The 19,297-nt window shown below is 39.2% G+C and overlaps 1 protein-coding gene across 3 annotated transcripts in view; it reads right to left on the bottom strand.

Moving 5' to 3' along the window:
• The window catches only part of ptpro (protein tyrosine phosphatase receptor type O), a 44,043-nt gene extending 26,058 nt beyond the window's left edge, over positions 1 to 17,985 (bottom strand). For all 3 annotated transcript variants that reach the window (XM_023289509.3, XM_023289516.3, XM_055006598.1), the window contains exons 1-9: positions 17,630 to 17,985; positions 6,098 to 6,359; positions 5,576 to 5,731; positions 4,514 to 4,666; positions 1,684 to 2,166; positions 1,427 to 1,588; positions 1,089 to 1,285; positions 378 to 498; positions 80 to 273 (exon numbers count right to left, since the gene is read on the bottom strand). In XM_023289509.3, coding sequence (XP_023145277.1) covers positions 80 to 273; positions 378 to 498; positions 1,089 to 1,285; positions 1,427 to 1,588; positions 1,684 to 2,166; positions 4,514 to 4,666; positions 5,576 to 5,731; positions 6,098 to 6,359; positions 17,630 to 17,728 — 1,827 coding nt within the window. In that variant the 5' untranslated portion in view covers positions 17,729 to 17,985. The remainder of the gene's footprint in view (positions 1 to 79; positions 274 to 377; positions 499 to 1,088; positions 1,286 to 1,426; positions 1,589 to 1,683; positions 2,167 to 4,513; positions 4,667 to 5,575; positions 5,732 to 6,097; positions 6,360 to 17,629) is intronic.
• Positions 17,986 to 19,297: the final 1,312 nt, after the last annotated feature.

Below are 19,297 nucleotides of genomic sequence, written 5' to 3'. Positions count from 1 at the left end.
AGGCAGGAGAGAAGCTGGTAAAGTGGCGCCAACGTCCTGAAATCGAATCACGGTGACGACGTAACGAAGGTGGCGTTACCACAGAGGCGATGACGGAAGCGGTGGCAGCGATCTCGTAGTAGGTGGTCCACTCAGACGCCAGCGTGACGGGGTTGAAGAAAAAGGTCTGCAGGACGTACTTCCTGAAGGCCACGTGGTACGGACGCTGCCAGCTGAGGATGACGGCTGTTGGACTCAGGGGATAGACCGCCAACTCACGGACACCTGTGGGCTCTGAAACACACACCTGTCTGAGTCACATGACCACCAGGACGACACCTGAAGGTTAAACTACGGCAGGAACCCCGCAGAGACGAGGTTTAAAAGCAGAAGATCACCGATGTCGATGATGACGGGCTCAGACGGAGGGCTGATCAGAGGTCCGTTGGTGTGAAAAACCACGACCCTGTACTGAGCACCTGGCGTCAGGTTGGTGATGATGTCACTGGTCGAGTTCTCCTGTGAAGAACACGAGAAAGAAACTTTGCGTCTCATAGCAGAACCTTAAAACTTTTCTAAAGTCTGCTGCTGATCACATGGACAAAGAAAAGGTTTCCTGGAGGAAAGTTCTATGGTCAGATGGAACAAAAACTGAACCTTTAACCTCAAGAACACCAAACCTACCACCAAGCATGGTGGTGGCAGTATCATGCTCTGTGGAACTGGAGTTTTAAACAAAGTAAATGGAATAATGAAGGAGGATCACCTCCATGTTCTTCAGGAAAATCTAAAACCATCAGCAGAAGGTTGATCTTGGACACAGTTGGACGTTTCAACCAGACAATGAGCCCAAACACACATCAGACGTGCTAAAGAAACAGTTCCATCAGGCTGGAATGAAGGTTCTGGACTGGTCTCCCCAAATTCCTGACTTAAACCCATCAAGAACCTGTGGACTGATGAAGAAACAAGTCTTTCTGACTCAGACTTGAGTCAGATGAACTGATAGTATAATGATTCCGCCACCTCCATGCTTGACAGTAGGTATAGTACTTCGCTGCAGTAGGTGTTGTGAACGTACCTCCCTACAGTAGGTGTTGTGAACGTACCTCGCTGCAGTAGGTGTTCTCCATCCTCTGGCTCAGGCTCGGCTTCAGACAGGTAGTAGAAACCACCGACACCAGGCTGCCGTTGTGGTTCTGGTTGGACGGCGCCCAGGTAACGGCGGCGGTGCTGGAGTCCAACAGTCGGACACTGACAGACTGAGGACGTTCTCGAAGTTCCTCCAGCAGCTCACCACCAGGACCTGGAACCATTTAGAGACAGAAGCTGTGATACTTAAAAGATCGTAACATAAAAATAAAGTCATGATTGTAGTTTTTGACCTTCCTGGTGACCAAGAGACGTTCTAAACCACAGGTTCTGGGTCCAGGTTCTGGGTACGTACTGCGGTAGAAGGTGAACCCGGTGTCGGCACTGCTCTCTCGGGCGTCACAGTCTCCAGATGAACTCAGCGTGGTGACCTGGACTCGGTACGTTCCCGGTTCTGTCAACTCGGTGAAGAACTCATGAGTGTTTTCGTCCACGGTCGCTGTTTCTGTGGAGTTTCCTGAAGGACAGAGGAAATGGATTTAAGGACATGAACAGACAGATGAAGGTCAGGAGAACATGGATCATCTATAGCAGATTTCTATCCGGTCCTACCGTCTCTGTAGATGTAGACATTGAAGCCGTCGTGGCTGGTCGGAGGCCTCGGCGGCAGCCAGCGGAGCTCCAGCAGGACGGGGGGCAGCCTGGTGGGCAGGACGGAGGGCTCTGGTTGGAGGCCCATGGCCGAACCCGGCTCGTTGGAGTCCTCATATTCTGACACCACGGCGTTCACAAACTCATCGTCGGCCGTCGACGGCTCCGTGGGGTCCAACCAGTAGTTCTGAAGCTCCGCCTCCTCCGGCTGACTGCTGTTAGCGGTGGCGGCGGTGCTAACCACCATGGTGGAGTTAAAGGGGCTGGAGGTCGCCGCGTCCTCAGAGATGTTCTCCTCCTCCGGCTGGACCTCCTCCTCCTCTCGCTCCTCCATCAGTGGGACGTCTCGGGTGTGACGGTGGAGAGGAGCCGTGATAGCTTCACCTGCTGCCCTCTGGCTCAGGTGGATGATCTTATGGGAAATGTTGAGGGGAGGGAAGGGCACTGTGGGGGACAGGGTCAGGGTTTATTATCATCATAGGATGAGCTACGCTAAGCTAAATTCCTCAAAGGCACATGCATCCATTAAATCACACAAAAATAAAGCCACGTATGAACAAACACTATTGTTCAAAAGTTTGGGGTCACTTAGAAATGTCCTTATTTATTTTTGTCCTTCAGCTAATATAGAGCAACGTTAACTGACTGTAATCTGATTCTAAACCTAAACTTTACTCATAATCTACACTACCGTCCAAAAGTCTGGGGTCACTTAGAAATGTCCTTATTTTGGAAAGAAAGTCTTTTTTTTCAATGAAGGTAACATTAAATGAATGATAAATCCAGTGTAGACATTTTTAATGTGGTAAATGACTATTGTAGCTGGAAACAGCTGATTTTTAATGGAATATCTCCATAGGGGTACAGAGGAACATTTCCAGCAACCATCACTCCTGTGTTCTAATGCTACATTGTATTAGCTAGTGGTGTTGAAAGGCTCATTGATGATTAGAAAACCCTTGTGCAGTTAAGTTAGCACATGAATAAAAGTGGGAGTTTTCATGGAAAACATGGAATTGTCTGGGTGACTTCAAACTTTAGAACAATAGCATAGGTGGTTTGTCAATTCTATGCAGATGATACACGAGTATTTTGATCTGTCAACTCAATTTCTAAGAGCAGCTGATGTTAAACACATTAATAAAACCAGTAAAACAAACATGTAGATCATCAGGAGGAAAGAAATCCTGAAATTCATTTTAATTTTCTAAATGTTTAAAGGTTTAAACCCCAGAAGAACCTGCAGTCGCCTGAATCTGCAGAGAAACTGAAGAACTGTTTCTGCTTCTGAGTGAAAACTGATGGATGTTTATGTTGTTTATGTCTAATCAATAATGCAGCGGAAGGTCAGACTGAGTGTGCTCAGTAGTCTGCTGCTGTTTCAACGATCCTCCAGTGAGACGGAGACATTTCAATGGAATCAGATAAATCCAGACAGAACAGAAACTCCTCCAGCTATATGAATGAATCAGAGGTTTTCTACCGGAGCTTCTCGTGACTTTCACGCCCAATTTTTTAGATTTCACACCAGTTTCTGAACGTCTGTCACTGCAGCCTCTCAGACTTTCTGCCTGTTGAAGTGTAAATGCTGTTTTTTCCTGGTTTATTTCTGCTTATTTTGATCTTTTCTGCCTCCATATTTACTCCCTGAGCGTCGCTGAGTCACTGATAAACGCTTCAGACTGAGTTAAAGGTGTAAAATTAATGAGATCAGATAATCCTTAATGGATCCCACAGAGAGGACGTCTGCAGTGTTACAGAGGGAGAGCTGGGTGGAGTAAAAACATAGGAATATCAGGAAAATACATCTAATTATAAACAAGAAATATACAGATTCTTCTATACGTAGAAAAACTAGAAAACATTTAAACACTGAGTGGTGAGAATAAAATAAAATAAAGGTTTATTGAAAGCACGCTGTAAAAATAATTCCATTAAAATGGTGAAAATGTGGCAGAAATGTGAGTTTACAGCACATGCAAAAAAATAGAGCAATTATTCTTGCTTTTTATTCCATAAGATTGAAAATGACAAAAAAGGAGACAAAAAACACCAAATGATTGAAAATGACAAAAAAAACAACAAAAAGAAGCTGAAAATGACAAAAAATTAGACAAAGCAACACTAAAAAGAGATCAAAAATACCAAAAGAATTGACAAAAAAAATAGACAAAGCACAACAAAAAGATTAAAGAAAAGAAAAAAAACACTAGAAAGAGATAAAAAAAGTACAAAAAATTTGACAAAAAAAGATTGAAAAGACAAAAAAACACCAAAAAGACATTAAAAATGAAAAAAAGAGACAAAAAACACCAAAAAGATTAAAAATGACAAAAAATGAGACAAACAACAACAAAGAGAGATTGAAACCAACATAAAACTGGACAAAAACACAACAAAAAGATTGAAAATGATAAAAATTTGACAAAAAAAAACAATAGAGGGAAGAAAAATGGCAAAAAAATGGACAAAAAACAAAAAAAGATTGAAAATGACCAAAAAAATTTGACAAAAAACAACAAAAAGATTCAAAATGACAGAAAATTTTACAAAAGACCCCAAAATAGATTGAAATAACAAAAAATGAGACAAAACACAACAAAAAGACTGACGATGACAAAATTAGACAAAAAACACCAAAAAGAGATTGAAAACTACCAAAAATGAGACAAAAAAAACAAAAAGAGGTTGAAAATGACAAAAAATAGACAAAAAAAACACCAGACCAATCTGTCTCCAGTCTAAATGCTAAGCTAAGCTAAGCTAACAGGTAAAGGTCTGAGGTTCTCACCTGTGCGGTGGTGCAGAGGTGTGTGTGTGACATCACTGTGGGCGACCAATGGCGTCTGGTAAACTGTAGCTTCAGAGATGAGCTGGAAGGTGATGTTCCGGTAACAAACCCCCGGTAGCCAGTGTTTGAACACTGTCTTCCCTCTGTAGAAATCTGCAAACACACAAGATAAAAACTCAAAGTCTGCCAGACGAGAACATTTCATTAGAGATAAAATAATAATAATAAACTTCAATAAAGCTTTCCAACAGAGGACCAGATCTTTAAAAACAATTAGCTGGAAAGAAAAAAAAGATTTTGCAGCTAAAATGAGGTTTGAAGCTCCTCAGGGATCAATGCTGGGTCCTCTTTTCTTTATATTCCACTATTTTTGGTACATAAAGTAAAATTAAGGAGAAAATTTCATTTTAAATAAAAGTGTTAGTGCAGCTAGTCAGCTCAGAAATGATAAAAGACTACCTTCAAGTAAACTGTGTTTAGTTTGACTACTTCATAGATCTTAGCTAGCATTTGTTAACAGGGAAATGTTTTGGACAGAATATGTACCTCTCAGACTCTAAAATGAAGAAAGTAAGGTGGAAAAAACTGTTTATATGAAGGATTTTTCGTCTTTTTCAGCTAAAATAAGGTTTGGAGTTCCTCAGGGATCAATGCTGGGTCCTCATATCTTTAATTTTACTGCTTGTTTGTGTGAATTATACACCGCCGTGGCACCCCAGCTACATATAAAAGTCAAATTACAGAAAAAAATGACATATTTACTAAGAAGCTGGTGCAGTTTTTGTTATTTCTAATGACAATAAGCTTTCGGTAAACAATTTTAAGCTCGAAAAATGTGTGTTTGGACACTAACTGGACAGATTCTAAGTGACTGTCACCTTCATGCGCCGGTTCTGCTTTAAAATGATCTGACTGATGGATGGAACAGAAACTAATTCTTATTGTCATCATCATCTTCAAAATAAAAGGAAATGACCTCTCTAATGTTCATCCTTCAGTGTTTTAAATTAATCGTCTGAGGACTATCAGAGGGTTTAGTCCAGTTCCAGTAGAGTTCTGTACCTTTGTAGAGCATCGACCGTCTCTCTGGTCCTTCAGTGAAGCTGATGTTCACTCGGCTGAAGACGTTTCCAGCCGGAGGGTCGATTTCAAACACAACTCCCGTCTCTGGAGCTTCTTTATAGTCGGAAATCTGAGCGCTGAGGATGGGCAGTGGCTCTGAAAGACACAACAACCAATCAGATCTCAGATGTACAGACGACATCAACAACCAATCAGATATCAGACGTCTAGAAGACATAAACAATAACCAATCAGATCTCAGTTTTTTATCATGTGGTTTAAAAAACATCAGAAAACATTGAAAAGAGTCTAAAGTTACAGATTGAAGTTATTGTAGTTGAGCAAAAGTAAAAGCAGAAAATTTCAGAACGTGGAACCATCAAATGTTTGAAATAAGTTCTTGTAGCTCTAACATCATTTTCATAGTAAAAACCAACACAAACTTCCAGTTTAAACTCTAAAGTATCTTCATGTTAAATCCTAGGCTCTAACAGAACCAGAGCATCTCTGAGAGTTTCTTACTTGTGAGCAGCGTCAGAGTCTTCATGGGTCTGGACCAGCTCTGGCCCAGTCGGGCCAGTAAACCCACAGAGTAGCACTGGCCATGGAAGGAGGCGTTGAACAGAACCGGTTCGCTGCTGTTGGAGAATTGGACCAGAACCGGTCGAGGTTCTCCAGAGATCTGCACAGCGTATGATGTGACGTTCTCCTGAAGGTCGGAGCGCTCCAGAGTCGCCACGATCAAACCGTCGTCTGTTACATACGCCTGGAATCCCGACGACATCTGAAATATACAGAAACAGAACAAAGTCTTTATCATGGAGGGATCAGATCTAGAGGTAGAACATCCACTCAGTCTGTACTTTGAAGATTCAGACTGTTTGATTCATCACAGGACAGAAAAAAACACAAAAAACCACAAAAAATAAACGGAAAAAGAAAAGATGTAACAATGTTAAACTACACCTTTCTCTGTCTCGTTCCTTCTGTTTACTACATGCTAGCAGCTCTGAGGCTTTACTTAGACATAGAACAACATTAGCATGTAGCTGAAGCCATGTTAGCATGCTAACATCACCTAATTAGCTAACAATAAAGTCCAATTTAACATTAACATACAGCTGTAGCTGGGTTAGCTAGTTAATATTAGCTAATTCCCAGTGAAGGCAAAGTTCAGCTCAGCATTAGTGTCATTAGCATATAGCTGCTGTCGTGCCACCATGCTAACATTAGCTAATTAATAGTAAAAATAAAGTTCAGCTCTACATTAGCAAGTAACTGTAGCAGGGTTAGCAAACTAATACTATCTAATCAACAATGAACACAAAGTCCAGTTCAGCATTATCGTGTAGCTGTAGCCATGCTATCATGCTAAGACTAGCTCATTAGCAGTAAACACAAAGTTCAGCTCAACATTATCATGTAGCTGTAGCCGTCCTACCATACTAACATGAGCTAATTAGCAGTAAACACAAAGTTCAGCTCAACATAACGTCATTGGGGTATAGTGCCTCGTACCACCATGTTAACATTAGCAACCAGTAGTTACCATTAGGCATTATTACTACTTATTTCAGAGTAAACAAAATTAGTTAGTAGTTGTGTTACCATGCTAACATTAGCTAATTAATACTAAACACAACATCCATGCCAACTTTCACTCATTTCCAGTGAGCACAAAGTCCTGGTCAATATTAACATGTAGCTGAAGCAGTGTCACCATGCTAACATTAGGTAACAATAGTTACTGTTAGCAATTAGCAGCAAATATAACGTCCTGCAAAATATTAGTATAGCTGTTACCATGTTATATGCTAGCATTAACTATTTTACAGTAAACACAAAGGCTAGTTCAACATTAGTTAGTAGGTGCAACTAGGGTTGCCACCTTTCAGAAATGAAAATAAAGGACGCCCACCACGGTCCTCGGGGCCACAGTTCAGTAAACTGTGGCCCCAGGCTACAGGAATAACATTGGTGTCTATGGAGTGAACAGGGTCCGTCTGCAATTTGCAAAACCACTGCAACAGTAAAGAGAGACAAATATTCAATAACTTCACTCTTATACATTGTAGTGTCACTAAAATCACTGCAGCCATCAACTGGCTCCTGTTGACACCAATGTTATTCCTGTAGCTTGAAAGACAGCTACTGTTGATAAAACTGGGCTTGTAGCACATTGTCTGCCTTACAACAATGGGAAAGAGGCATCGTTTATGTTTTGACAACATATATTTAATGAGTTATTGATGCTGGAAGTCTGAATCTGTGAATATCTTTCCAACTTTACTGAACTGTGGCCCCGAGGACCGTGGTGGGCGTCCTTTATTTTCATTTCTGAAAGGTGGCAACCCTAGTTGTCAGTCCTCAACATTAGCAAGTAACTGTAGCAGGTTTAGCAAGCTAATATTAGCAGAATAGCTAAGTCACCATTAGCATGTAGGTGTAGCCATTCTACTACGCTAACATTAGCTAATTAGCAATAAGCACAGTGTAGTTATGTTAAAAAACAAAAAAAGCAACAAAAACCACAACTAAGATAATGATAAATTACTCAGAATCAGTTGACTATACAAATGCAGTGAAATATTAAAAGAAGAACAGAAAAAATAAATATTAATAAAATAATAGTAATAACTAAATGAAAATTTGCAGTTTTACATTTGATTTTTAAGACAATATCCACATTGTTTTATAGCCTTTTATACAAAAAAACTGAGCAGAAAATTCAAAAACAATCTCAAGATAGTACAAAACTGTTTTAAAGCTGGTCTGAGCTTCACTGCGATCTTTGTGTTTTATTGTATTCTAATCTAATTCTATTGGATCTCTAATGTCTGTCTGCTGATTTTAGCTGCTGACAGTCTGAGATGTGAATCTAATAACCGGCAGATAAACAGAACCTCCTCCAGACTCTCATCACCGTCTCATCGGCTCGTATTGATTCAGTGTTTTCATTAAATCTGACGGCAGGAGAGTCGCTGAGATTCATCCGTCTGAGAAATCTGACCTCAGATTTACCGGAACTACAGTCGACTGATCAGATCACCAACATGTTCCTGTTCTTTAACAAAATCTATCAATCCATCCTGAAACTGAACAAGACAATTTACCCGTCAGCAACATTTATCACAACCATTATGTTGGATATAGAAAAAACTCATATTTACTAAATCTGTGCCTCATAGTCGCACAAAAAAAAACTTCTTGTATGAAATCAGAAAACTCACCTATTTCTCAACTCAATTATTTCATCTAAAATAATGAAAACAATATTTGATATTTATAAAACCTCATCACTGAGAAAAACATCCTATAATCTACTGAATTTGTACCTAATAATTACAACATTTTTCTTACCCCCATTCCCAGTCTTTGTGCTAAGCTAGGCTAACAGTTTCCTCTGTTCCCAGTCTTTGTGCTAAGCTAGGCTAACAGCTTCTCCTGCTCCAAGTCTTTGTGCTAAGCTGGGCTAACAGTTATCCCTGTTCCCAGTCTTTGTGCTAAGCTAGGCTAACATTTTCCTTTGTTCCAGGTCTTTGTGCTAAGCTAGGCCAACAGTTTTCCCAATGCTTCCAGTCTTTGTGCTAAGCTAGGCTAACAGTTCCCCTTGCTCCCAGTCTTTGTGCTAAGCTAGGCTAACAGTTTTCCCTGTTCCTAGTCTTTGTGCTAAGCTAGGCTAATGCTTTCCACTGTGTCCAGTCTTTGTGCTAAGCTAGGCTAACACCTTCCCTCTGTTCCCAGTCTTTGTGCTAAGCTAGGCTAACAGCTTCCTAAATTTAGAGAAGTTTTAGTTTGGTAGGTAAGTTCTTCCTGAATGTTCCTTCAGCCGATCGATGTGATTGAATTATGGAACTGATCAGATTGATGTGATTGGTTTACAGATCTGATCGGAACAATAACAGCAGCAGGTCTGAGAATAAAAACACTAAAACCAGCAGCAGATTATCAGCAGATTCTGACCCAAATTTCTGATGGTACTGAGCATGTGCAGCAGTGGTGCATTATGGGAGTTTCCTCCTCAGGAACAGAGCATCAGATTCATCAGTTCAGAGATGAACTGATCCGACCCACATCCAGAAGAAAATAAAACAGTTTCCATCCTTTTTGCTTTGTGGCTTCAGCTCCTCTCCAACAAATGCCATTCAGACGTGACTAACGGAGCATTTAGGGACTATTTCCAGCGGCGGATGAACACTGACACCAAACACACCTGTGTCCAGGTGAAGGACTTTTTTAGAAACGTGGACTCCATCCGGTACAGAGCCAGGAAATAAAACCCCAGTGGCTGCCTGGCCGTTGCCATGGCAACAGGGATGAAAGGCGGCGAGGTTTGGTGGGAGGAGACGCTCATTATGTCGGATTCAGGATCGCCATGGAGACGAAGCGGCGAAGCCTCGGGGGGCGGCGAGGCTGAATGCTAATGTCAGGATCCACCGCAGAGTTCATTCTAAAAAACCTCCAGATGGCAGCGGATAAAACAGTCTGGAAAACTAAAATAAAATATCAGATCTACTGAGAGAGAACAGTAGTGTTTACCTTCAACGACTGCAGAGTTTCAGAGTTTAGTCAACAGAACTGGAAGAAATGTTCAAATAAAACTTCAAATATTCAATCTACTCTCAGTTCCGACAAAGAAAAGCAGCAAATTCTCACATCTAAAGGTCTGAAACCATCGAAATGTTTACTTTTTTTTACATTTAAGAACCTCAAATCATTAAACATCTGAATTATTTACATTTAAGGTCGTGGAACCAACAGAATACAGGATTATTTTTATACTGAAAGGTTAAAAAATGGTTTAAAAAGCTGGACACTGCAAATGTTTTGACAATTTAGCTTAAAATGTTCCTAAAATGATTAAAGGATTAATTAGAATGAATGATTTTCTCTGCAGTTTCACATATTTTAATCATTTTTGACTGAATTTTTATTTTTAATGGTTTACAATCACGTTTTCCAAAAGGAGAAAAGTGTTCCTGTTCCCAGTCTTTGTGCTAAGCTAGGCTAACAGATTCCTCTGTGTCTGGTCTTTGTGCTAAGCTAGGCTAACAGTTTCCCTTGTTACCAGTCTTTATGCTAAGCTAGGCTAACAGTTTCCTGTGTTCCTAGTCTTTGTTCTAAGCTAAGCTAACATTTTCCTCTTTTCCCAGTCTTTGTGCTAAGCTAGGCTAACTTTTTCCCCTGTCATCAGTCTTTGTGCTAAGCTAGGCTAACAGTTTCCCCTGTTCCTAGTCTTTGTGCTAAGCTAGGCTAACAGTTTCCCTATGCTCTGAATCTTTGTGCTAAGCTAGGCTAACAAGTTTCCCCTGTTCTCAATCTATATGCTAAGCTAGGCTAACAGCTTCCTAAAATTGGACTGCTTTCAGGAGACGTTTGGTTGGTAAATTCCTGTCATCAGCTGTTTTTAGCATTTCTTGGTCTGTTTTTGGATCAATAACATTTATAGTCAGGACTGCAAAATATTAATGATTATTAATGAAAAAAAACAAGAATTTCTGAATTAATGGATGAAATTGTAATTTATCTGTTGATCAATGAGCTCCATCCTCCACCAATAAAATCTGTATTTTATATTTTAAGTTAAAGTAAAAAACTAAGTTTATAATAAAGTTGATTAAATGTTGAAGCTGCTGCTGGAAAAACATCCAGGAAAAAGTTTGAATTTCTAAATCAAACTAAGTTTAATGTGAAAAAAACTGAGGGGAAACCATCGGTGACTGTGAATAAAACCACGTCTCTCCTTCCTCCGCTAACAGACGGGATTCTGTGGCGAGCTGAGGACTAACACTGGTCCGTTGAGGCTCCATGAATGGAGGTTCTGAACTGGTGAATGGGGGTCAGGAGGCGGCAGCTGGCAACATTATCATGCAAACCTGACGAGGTTTTGTTGTTTCTGCAGAAGACGGTGCAAGAATCAGACTGAAAGGAGCTGATGAGGTTTAAAATCTGATGTTTCCTCAATGAAGGATATCCAGAGACGGAGATCTTTCACTTTGTTCTGCCTCCACAAAACCAGTTTCAAACCAACAGAATCCAGTTTCAAACTCTTTCTCCACATTTTTGCAAGTTCCACTCACTAAAATCAAACTTAAAAAAGTGAGATCACAGAATGGTCTGACTCTCATTAACATCAAGAAAACAGTCCTTTACTTTTTTTTATTTGTCCAGAAAAACCAAAATAACTGTTTCCAAACCAACAGATTCCAGTTTCAAACACTTTCATTGGCTTTTTATTGGTTCTACACAACAAAATCTAATTTCTCATTGAAAAACAGAGTCCATAGAATGGTCTGACGCCCACTCATAAGCCGACTTTCATTAAGAAAACAGTCTTTTAGTTTTTTACTTCTCCAGAAAAGGCAAAAAACCCTCTAACCTGTTTCCAAACCAACAGAATCCAGTTTTAAACTCTTTCTCCGCATTTTTACAAGTTCCAATCACTAAAATCAAACTTCAAAAACTGAGCTGACAGAATGGTCTGAGTCTTATTAACATCAAAAAAACACTCCTTTACTTTCTTTATTTCTCCGTATACGATCATAAAACTGGTTCTACTGGGTTTGTCCTGGACTTGTCAGAAGAAGATGGCAATGACCAAATTCCAAACTTCATAACTGAGGTCCACAAACTGGTCCAAACAGGAGGTGACACTTCTGTTGGCTCAGTTTGTCCAAAGATAGTCACTGTAATGATTAGCAGAAACCAATCAGTAGATCACAGGCTCCCTAATGCTGTAAAAACAGTTATTGATCAGCGTACAGCTTGGTTTTAAAGGAGAACCACGGTTCTTTCAGCGGCGCTAGAGTCGGACAAACGGCTACTTTTGAATTTTATAATAATGAAGAATTTTAAACGTACTCTCAGATAAATGACAATTCTCAAATAGCTCCTGAGAAGACTCCCTGGTTCTTCAGTTCAACCAGTTAAAGACCCTCTTTATTTAGAGGATGGTTCTTCGAGTACTTCATGTGGTTCTTTAAAAGTTCCTCAGGTTTATCTGAGTTCCTTGGTTTGGTGGCATGAACTCAGAGCTGCAGAAACATCTGAAAACAACGAGAAACATCCGTCACAGTTTCCTAAAACCAAACCAGATTATGAAATGTGTTCTAATGGAGGGAACCCAGAAATGCAGAACTTTTCTGCTTTAAAGTTACTGAAACAATCATCAAGTCCAGTTAGAACCAGGTCAGAACCACAAAGAACTATCCTGAAAACAGCTCCTGGTAGAAACCATTTCTGCATGGTTCTTCATGGTGCCTAAAGGAAGCATCTGTTGGAGAATCTCTTCCTCAAAGCTTTTTCTGTGGAACTAAAACTGTTTCTTCTTTGGCATCGCTGTGAAGAACCACATTTGGTTCCAGTTCTCACCTCTATGCTACTGGGTCTAATCTGCTGCCTGAAGCTGTTGTTGGTCTCCATCATGTTGGAGGTTCTCAGTCTTTGATCAAAGCAGCGGATAAAGCAGAAGAAGACCATCTGGGTCCAGACCCGTTGTGTTTCTCGTCATTGTTATTCAGCTCGCCTCCGTCTGATTGGCCCGTTTGGCCAGAGAACATCGCTGATCTGTTGTGTTCTGGTAGCGGACTGAAGAACCTCAGTGGTCCTGTGAGGATCCAATTCGCTGTGATTGACCGGCGGCTCTAATCAGCGGGAACCTTGTGTTAAGTCGCCGCCACATTGATTCCATCCTCAGATTATTAGAGCGCTTTCACATGCGGGGATTAACCCTGACGCTGCTAATCCACAAACTCTGCTGCCACAGATTCACTGTTTTTCTGCTCCGACTGACACCCAACGCTGCTGCTGGGAGGCTTACAGCAGGATTAGAACATCTCTGCATTTACATTACACGTGTTATTCCATCATTGTTTACGTTAAGCTGAATTAAACTCCTAATATTCGACGCTTTGATGGAATTTTCACCCATTTGGAAGACGGAAAAGCTTCCGACAGAAGAACTGTGACGCCAGACGGAATGTGTGAGTCTTTATCCTCTGACATATGTTCAGCATGAAGCTAAAACACAAGTTAAACTACATCAAACATGATCCTAAAAAGGTTATCTCCTTCCTCGCCTACAGGAAGTCCTACTTTAACAATAACAAAGATATGAATAACGCCTGAAGTCTGAAAATCACCACGAACATTCCACATCTTGTCAACATCACATGTATGAAGCTACACAACTCTACCTCTGAGGAGGTTTCATAAAATAAACGGTTGGAGGTTAAGGTTTGGTTGGGTTTAACTATAGGCTGGGGTAGGGTTAGTTTAAGGTTTAAGTTAGGGTTAAGTTTGGGATCAGGTTTGATTAACCCTTTGATGCACAACATGTCAAAAGTGACCCATATTTAATGGAATATGGGTCACTTTTGACATGTTGTGCATCAACATCGGTCAACTTTGGTGTAAGTGGGGAAAGGTAAAGCTAAACTAGGTTTAGGCTGAGGTTTGGATGAGGTTTGTTGAAACCCAACTTTGAGATCAGCGCTCTATAAGATTAGATTTAGTTATCTGAGGTTACATTTAGAGTTACTTCATGGTTTGGTTAAGATCAGGTTAGAGTTAGGTCGGGTTTAGGTTCCGTTAGACTGAAGTTAAACTATATCAAAACTTTAAGCTCAGATTTGGTTCATTTTCCTCCCAGAACAACCAGTCACAGATGATACGTTCAAGGGTTTCTGTTTTTTACAGTTTCTGTCTGATAAACAGCTTCAGATCAGTGGTTTTTAAAGAAAACAGGACTTTAAAGCTACATGAAGGTTTGATGGTTCAGACGTTAACCAGCTTTGATCTGCTGGAGGAGAAATAAAAGGTTCATTTAAACCACTGGAGGTTCAGGGATTCTACTTCCTGTCTGTCGTCGTCTCACAGTTTCCATGACGATGATACTTTAATATGAATCAGAGATAGCAGAAAGGAAATGAGAACCTGGACCATCAGATAAAAGCGAACCAGACAAACATCAGATGAAACTCTGAGTTCAGTAAATATCCAACAAGAACTGACTGGATTTAGAAACGCCACATCTCCTCTAACCCTAGGTTGTTTTGTGTCTTTTTGTGGTCATTTTGTGTCTCTTTATAGTTGTTTTGCATCTTTTTGGGTGTCTTTTGTGATCAATTTGTCCTTATTTGTGGTCATTTTGTGTCTTTGCATTCATTTTTTATCTCTCTGACGTCATTTTGTGTCTGTTTATAGTTGTTATGTTATGTTTTGTGGTCATTTTCTCGTTTTTTGTGTTTGTGTCTCAATGTGGTTGTTTTGCATCTTTTTGGGTGTCTTTTGTGGTCATTTTTTTTACTTATTTGTGGTAATTTTGGGGTTTTTTTGTTGTTGTTTTACATCTATTTGTGTCGTTTCTTGTCTTTTTGTGGTCACTTTGTGTCTTTGTTGCTGTTTTGTGTCATTTTGTTGTTTTTTGTGTTTGTGTCTCTGGTTGTTTTTGCATCTTTTTGGGTGTCTTTTGTGGTCATTTGTGTCTTTGAGGTCACTTTCACGTCTTTTTGCCGTCATTTTGTGTCTCTTTGTGGTTATTTTGTGCTTATTTGTGGTTGTTTTCTTGTTGTTTTATGTCTCTTTATAGTCGTTTTGTCTTTTTTTGTGTTTGTGTCTCTTTGTGGTTGTTTTTGCATCTTTTTACATGTCTTGTGATCAAGTTGTCCTTATTTGTGGTCATTTTGTGTCCTTTTGTTGTTGTTTTTTGTCTATTTGTGTTGTTTTCTTGTCTTTTTGTGGTCACTTTGTGTCTTTTAGTCATAATTTTTTGTCTCTTTATAGTTGTTTTGCATCTTTTTGGGTGTCTTTTGCGGTCAGTTTGTCCTTATTTGTGGTCATATTGTGTCTTTTTGTTGTTGTTTGTTGTCTATTTGTGTTGTTTTCTTGTCTTTTTGTGGTCACTTTGTGTCTTTGTGGCTGTTTTGTGTCTTTTAGTCGTCATTTTGTGTCTTTTTGTAGTTGTTTTGCATCTTTTTGGGAGTATTTTGTGATCAACTTGTCCTTAGTTGTGGACGTTTTGTGTCTTTTTGTGGTTGTTTTCTCATTATTTATGGTCATTTTCTTGTTTTTGTGTCCCTTTAAAGTTGTTGTTTTTTGTGGTAATTTTTCCATTTTTGGGGGTTTGTCTGTGTCAATTTGTGGACGTTTAGTGTCTGTCTGTGGTTGCTGCAAACGTTCCGTAAACATTAAATAAGTTCTAATGGTCTCCATCGGGTTGGACTAGTCCAAAGTATTAAAAACACGGGGGTGTTTCCAGGTAATCTGTTCCTCCTGCTGTTAGAGATAATGGATTAACGCTTGGATGCTGCTGATTAAAGAAACACCAGAACGACCGACCGTCTACTGACTGATCTGGCAGAACGTCTGGAGAACGCGTCTGTGTTCCATCAGAACATCTGGAACCCCTGTGTGGCAGAGCTGTGGCGTCGCCATGGCAACAGCATCAAATGTAGGTCAGGGCCAAACAAACAAGACGGCCGTCCCCGTTTTCCCGTTTATCCGCAGCCTCCGGCGGCGTGCGGCTAACGTGTGACATCATCAACCTCCAACAGGACACGCCCACTGGTGACATCACAGTCGCCAACGACAACAAGCTCTAAAGGTTCAAATGAAGCACAAAGCTTCAAACACACGAAATATTTATACAACCAACAGTTTATATTTTACAGAAAAAAACAACCAGCAGTGATAAAAATATTCAGATATTATCGTAGTTTCTTTAGAATTCTTTCTAAAACGTCAGATTCTAACTGGACTGAAACTAATCAATAAATTCTGCATTAATTGATCAGTTCTGGTGAAAATGTTTCTGGTTTTATCCAAAAATCTTCAGTTGAAACCAGAAAATATTCAAACTGAAGGAGATAAAATCAAACTTTAAACTGATTTAATTAAAATAATAATAATTAATTTAACTGATGGAATTAAAACATGACTCAGGTGATCAATAATCTGAATATCTGCTGACTCATATTTCAGTCTGAACCAATCGATTGGCTGCAGCAGCTTCACATCTGTTGCCGTGGCAACTATCGATCATCCCTGACTGGTCGGCAGGTTTTAATAGAAACATTGATTCGAATTCTATTGATTAACTGATTAATCGATCGGTTTAATCAGTTAACTCATTAATAGATGAGATTAATCAGTTAAATGATTAATCAATAACTTCCAGGTTTTATCTGTTTATAGTTTGTGTTAAAGTGAAACTAAAATCTGGTTTATTGTTCAGAAACACAACACGTTTGATCTGGGTGTCTGTGTGTGTTATTGTGTCTGTGTGTTTGTGTCTATTTATAACTGTGTATCTGTGTGTATCTATGTGTCTGTGTGTTACTGAGTACCTATTGTGTGTCTGTGTGTGTCTGTTGTGTGTATTAATTGTGTCTGTTGTGTGTATTTATTGTGTGTCTGTATCTATATCTGTGTGGTGTCATTTGTCTGTTGTGTATGTTGAGTGTCTGTGTGTATATCTATATGTGCGTTGTGTATCTATTGTGTATCTATCTAGATGTGTCTGTTGTGTGTCTGTCTGTATTGTGTATCTATTGTGTATCTGAATCTGTTGTGTATTTATTGTGTCTGTTGTGTGTATTTATTGTGTCTGTTGTGTATCCGTGTGTGTATCTGTGTGTATTTATTGTGTGTGTCTGTTGTGTATTTATTGTGTGTCTGTATTGTGTATTTATTTTGTCTCCTGGTTCCAATCTGACCCACTTTCTCCAGGACACCGAGCTGCTGCTGAGCTTCAGGCCGCCGGAGGAGCCTCATCTCCGGCTGCAGAGAGAGACACGCTCCGGTACACGCGCGCGCGCGCGCGCACACACACACACACACACACACACACACACACACACACACACACACACACACACACACACACACACACACACACACACACACACACACACACACAACACACACACACACTCCATCACCTCCAGCTGCCTCTGACACAAACAAACCCACAACCCGAGCATCGCAGCGAACAAAGCGGCTCCAGACATCAGCGGCTCTCGGCTCCACACGAGGCCGAACAAAGCGCTTCCTTACCGGTACGAGGCAGAGCAGCAGCGCCGGGAGCAGCATGCTGTCCGTGGGTCGGTCCGCGGGTCTAAGCTCCGGCCTGGTTCCTCTCAGTCTGCTGCGCATCCGAACAATGGCGGTCGTTCTGCCGCATCGATGCTCCGCCGATCCTCCGGTTCGTCCGTTAACGGCGCATCTTCATCATCACCTTCATCAGCACCGGGACTCTCCGAAGCTCGAACCGGACCCGCTGAGCTTCTGCGGCCGGGCTCCGGGGTCCATGCCGCGGCCTGGAGACGAGCAGAGGGTCGCTGTCGGTCAGCGGGGATGAAGCTGCTGCTGCGCGGCTCCGCCCCGCCCTGAACCCCGGCACACGCACGGACACGCACTGACACGCAAATCTTCTTCCCCCTCCTCCTCCTCCTCATCTTCATCTTCATCATCATCTGTATATTCTGATTAAACTGATCCTCATTAATCTGATGTTTTATATTTTTACTTTTTCTAATTTCCTGAATGTTTTTATTTAATTGTAATCATTTAATTCATTCTAATTTCTCCTCATTTATTTTTCTCACCTCAAAGATAATAACCAGTAAATAAAACTGTAAAATAAATAAAAATAAATAAAATTATTTATTTATTCATTAGAAATTTAAAAGAATTATTCATTTATTTAACAAATAAATGAATAAAAATCTACTTGTTATTGATAGCACAAGTTAAATTATTTTATTGTGTTAAAATCAGTAGAAAATTATTTTTTACAGATGTACAGTTTTGAATGAAGTAGTTTTTACAATTCGTTTTTTATTGTATTTTTCTGAATATTTTTTTTTACCCATGTATTTATTTTTATTTTCTTAAATATTTTTATTTAATTCTAATCACTGATTTTATTCTAAGTCCTCCTCATTTATTTTTCTCACCTCACAGATAATAACCAGCAAATAAAATAAATAAAAATAAATTCATTAAAACATTTTTTAAAATTATTTATTCGTTTATTTAAAAAATAAATAAAATGAACAATAAAATAAAATAAAAAACAGGCCAAATCTACTAGTTATTGATAGGAAAATGAAATTAGTTTATTGTTTTAAAATAAGCAGAAAATCATTATTTACAATAATATATAAGTATTTTTACAGTCGTGTTTTTAATTGTATTTTTGGAGTATTTTGATTTGGTTTTATTTCCAATATATATTATTTATAATTTCCTGAATATTTTATTTAATTCAAATCAATTATTTTATTTAAATTTCTCCTCATTTATTTTTCTTACCTAACAGGAATAAAAATACTAATTTAAAAGTTACCTGTAAAAAAATCATAATAATAAAATAAAATAAAAATTAAAATCTACCAGTTATTGATAGTAAAAGTTAAATTATGTTACTGTATTAAAATCAGTAGAAAATTATTATTTACAGATTTACAGTTTTGGAATGAAGTCGTTTGTAGAGTCGTGTTTTTTTTAATTTTATTTTTCTGAATATTTTAAAGTTTTATTTTTAATTTTTACCCTTGCATAGGATTTTATTTCTATTTTCTTCAATATTTAATTTAATTCTAATCACCTATTTTTTCTAATTTCTCCTCACTTATTTTTCTCACCTCACAGATAATAACCCGTAAATAAAATAATAATAATAAATAATATATATATATAATATAAAAAAAACAATAAATA

Source organism: Amphiprion ocellaris, chromosome 21, assembly GCF_022539595.1.
Source record: "Amphiprion ocellaris isolate individual 3 ecotype Okinawa chromosome 21, ASM2253959v1, whole genome shotgun sequence".
Taxonomy (NCBI): Eukaryota; Metazoa; Chordata; class Actinopteri; family Pomacentridae; genus Amphiprion; species Amphiprion ocellaris.
This window is presented reverse-complemented; position numbering and strand designations above follow the sequence as displayed.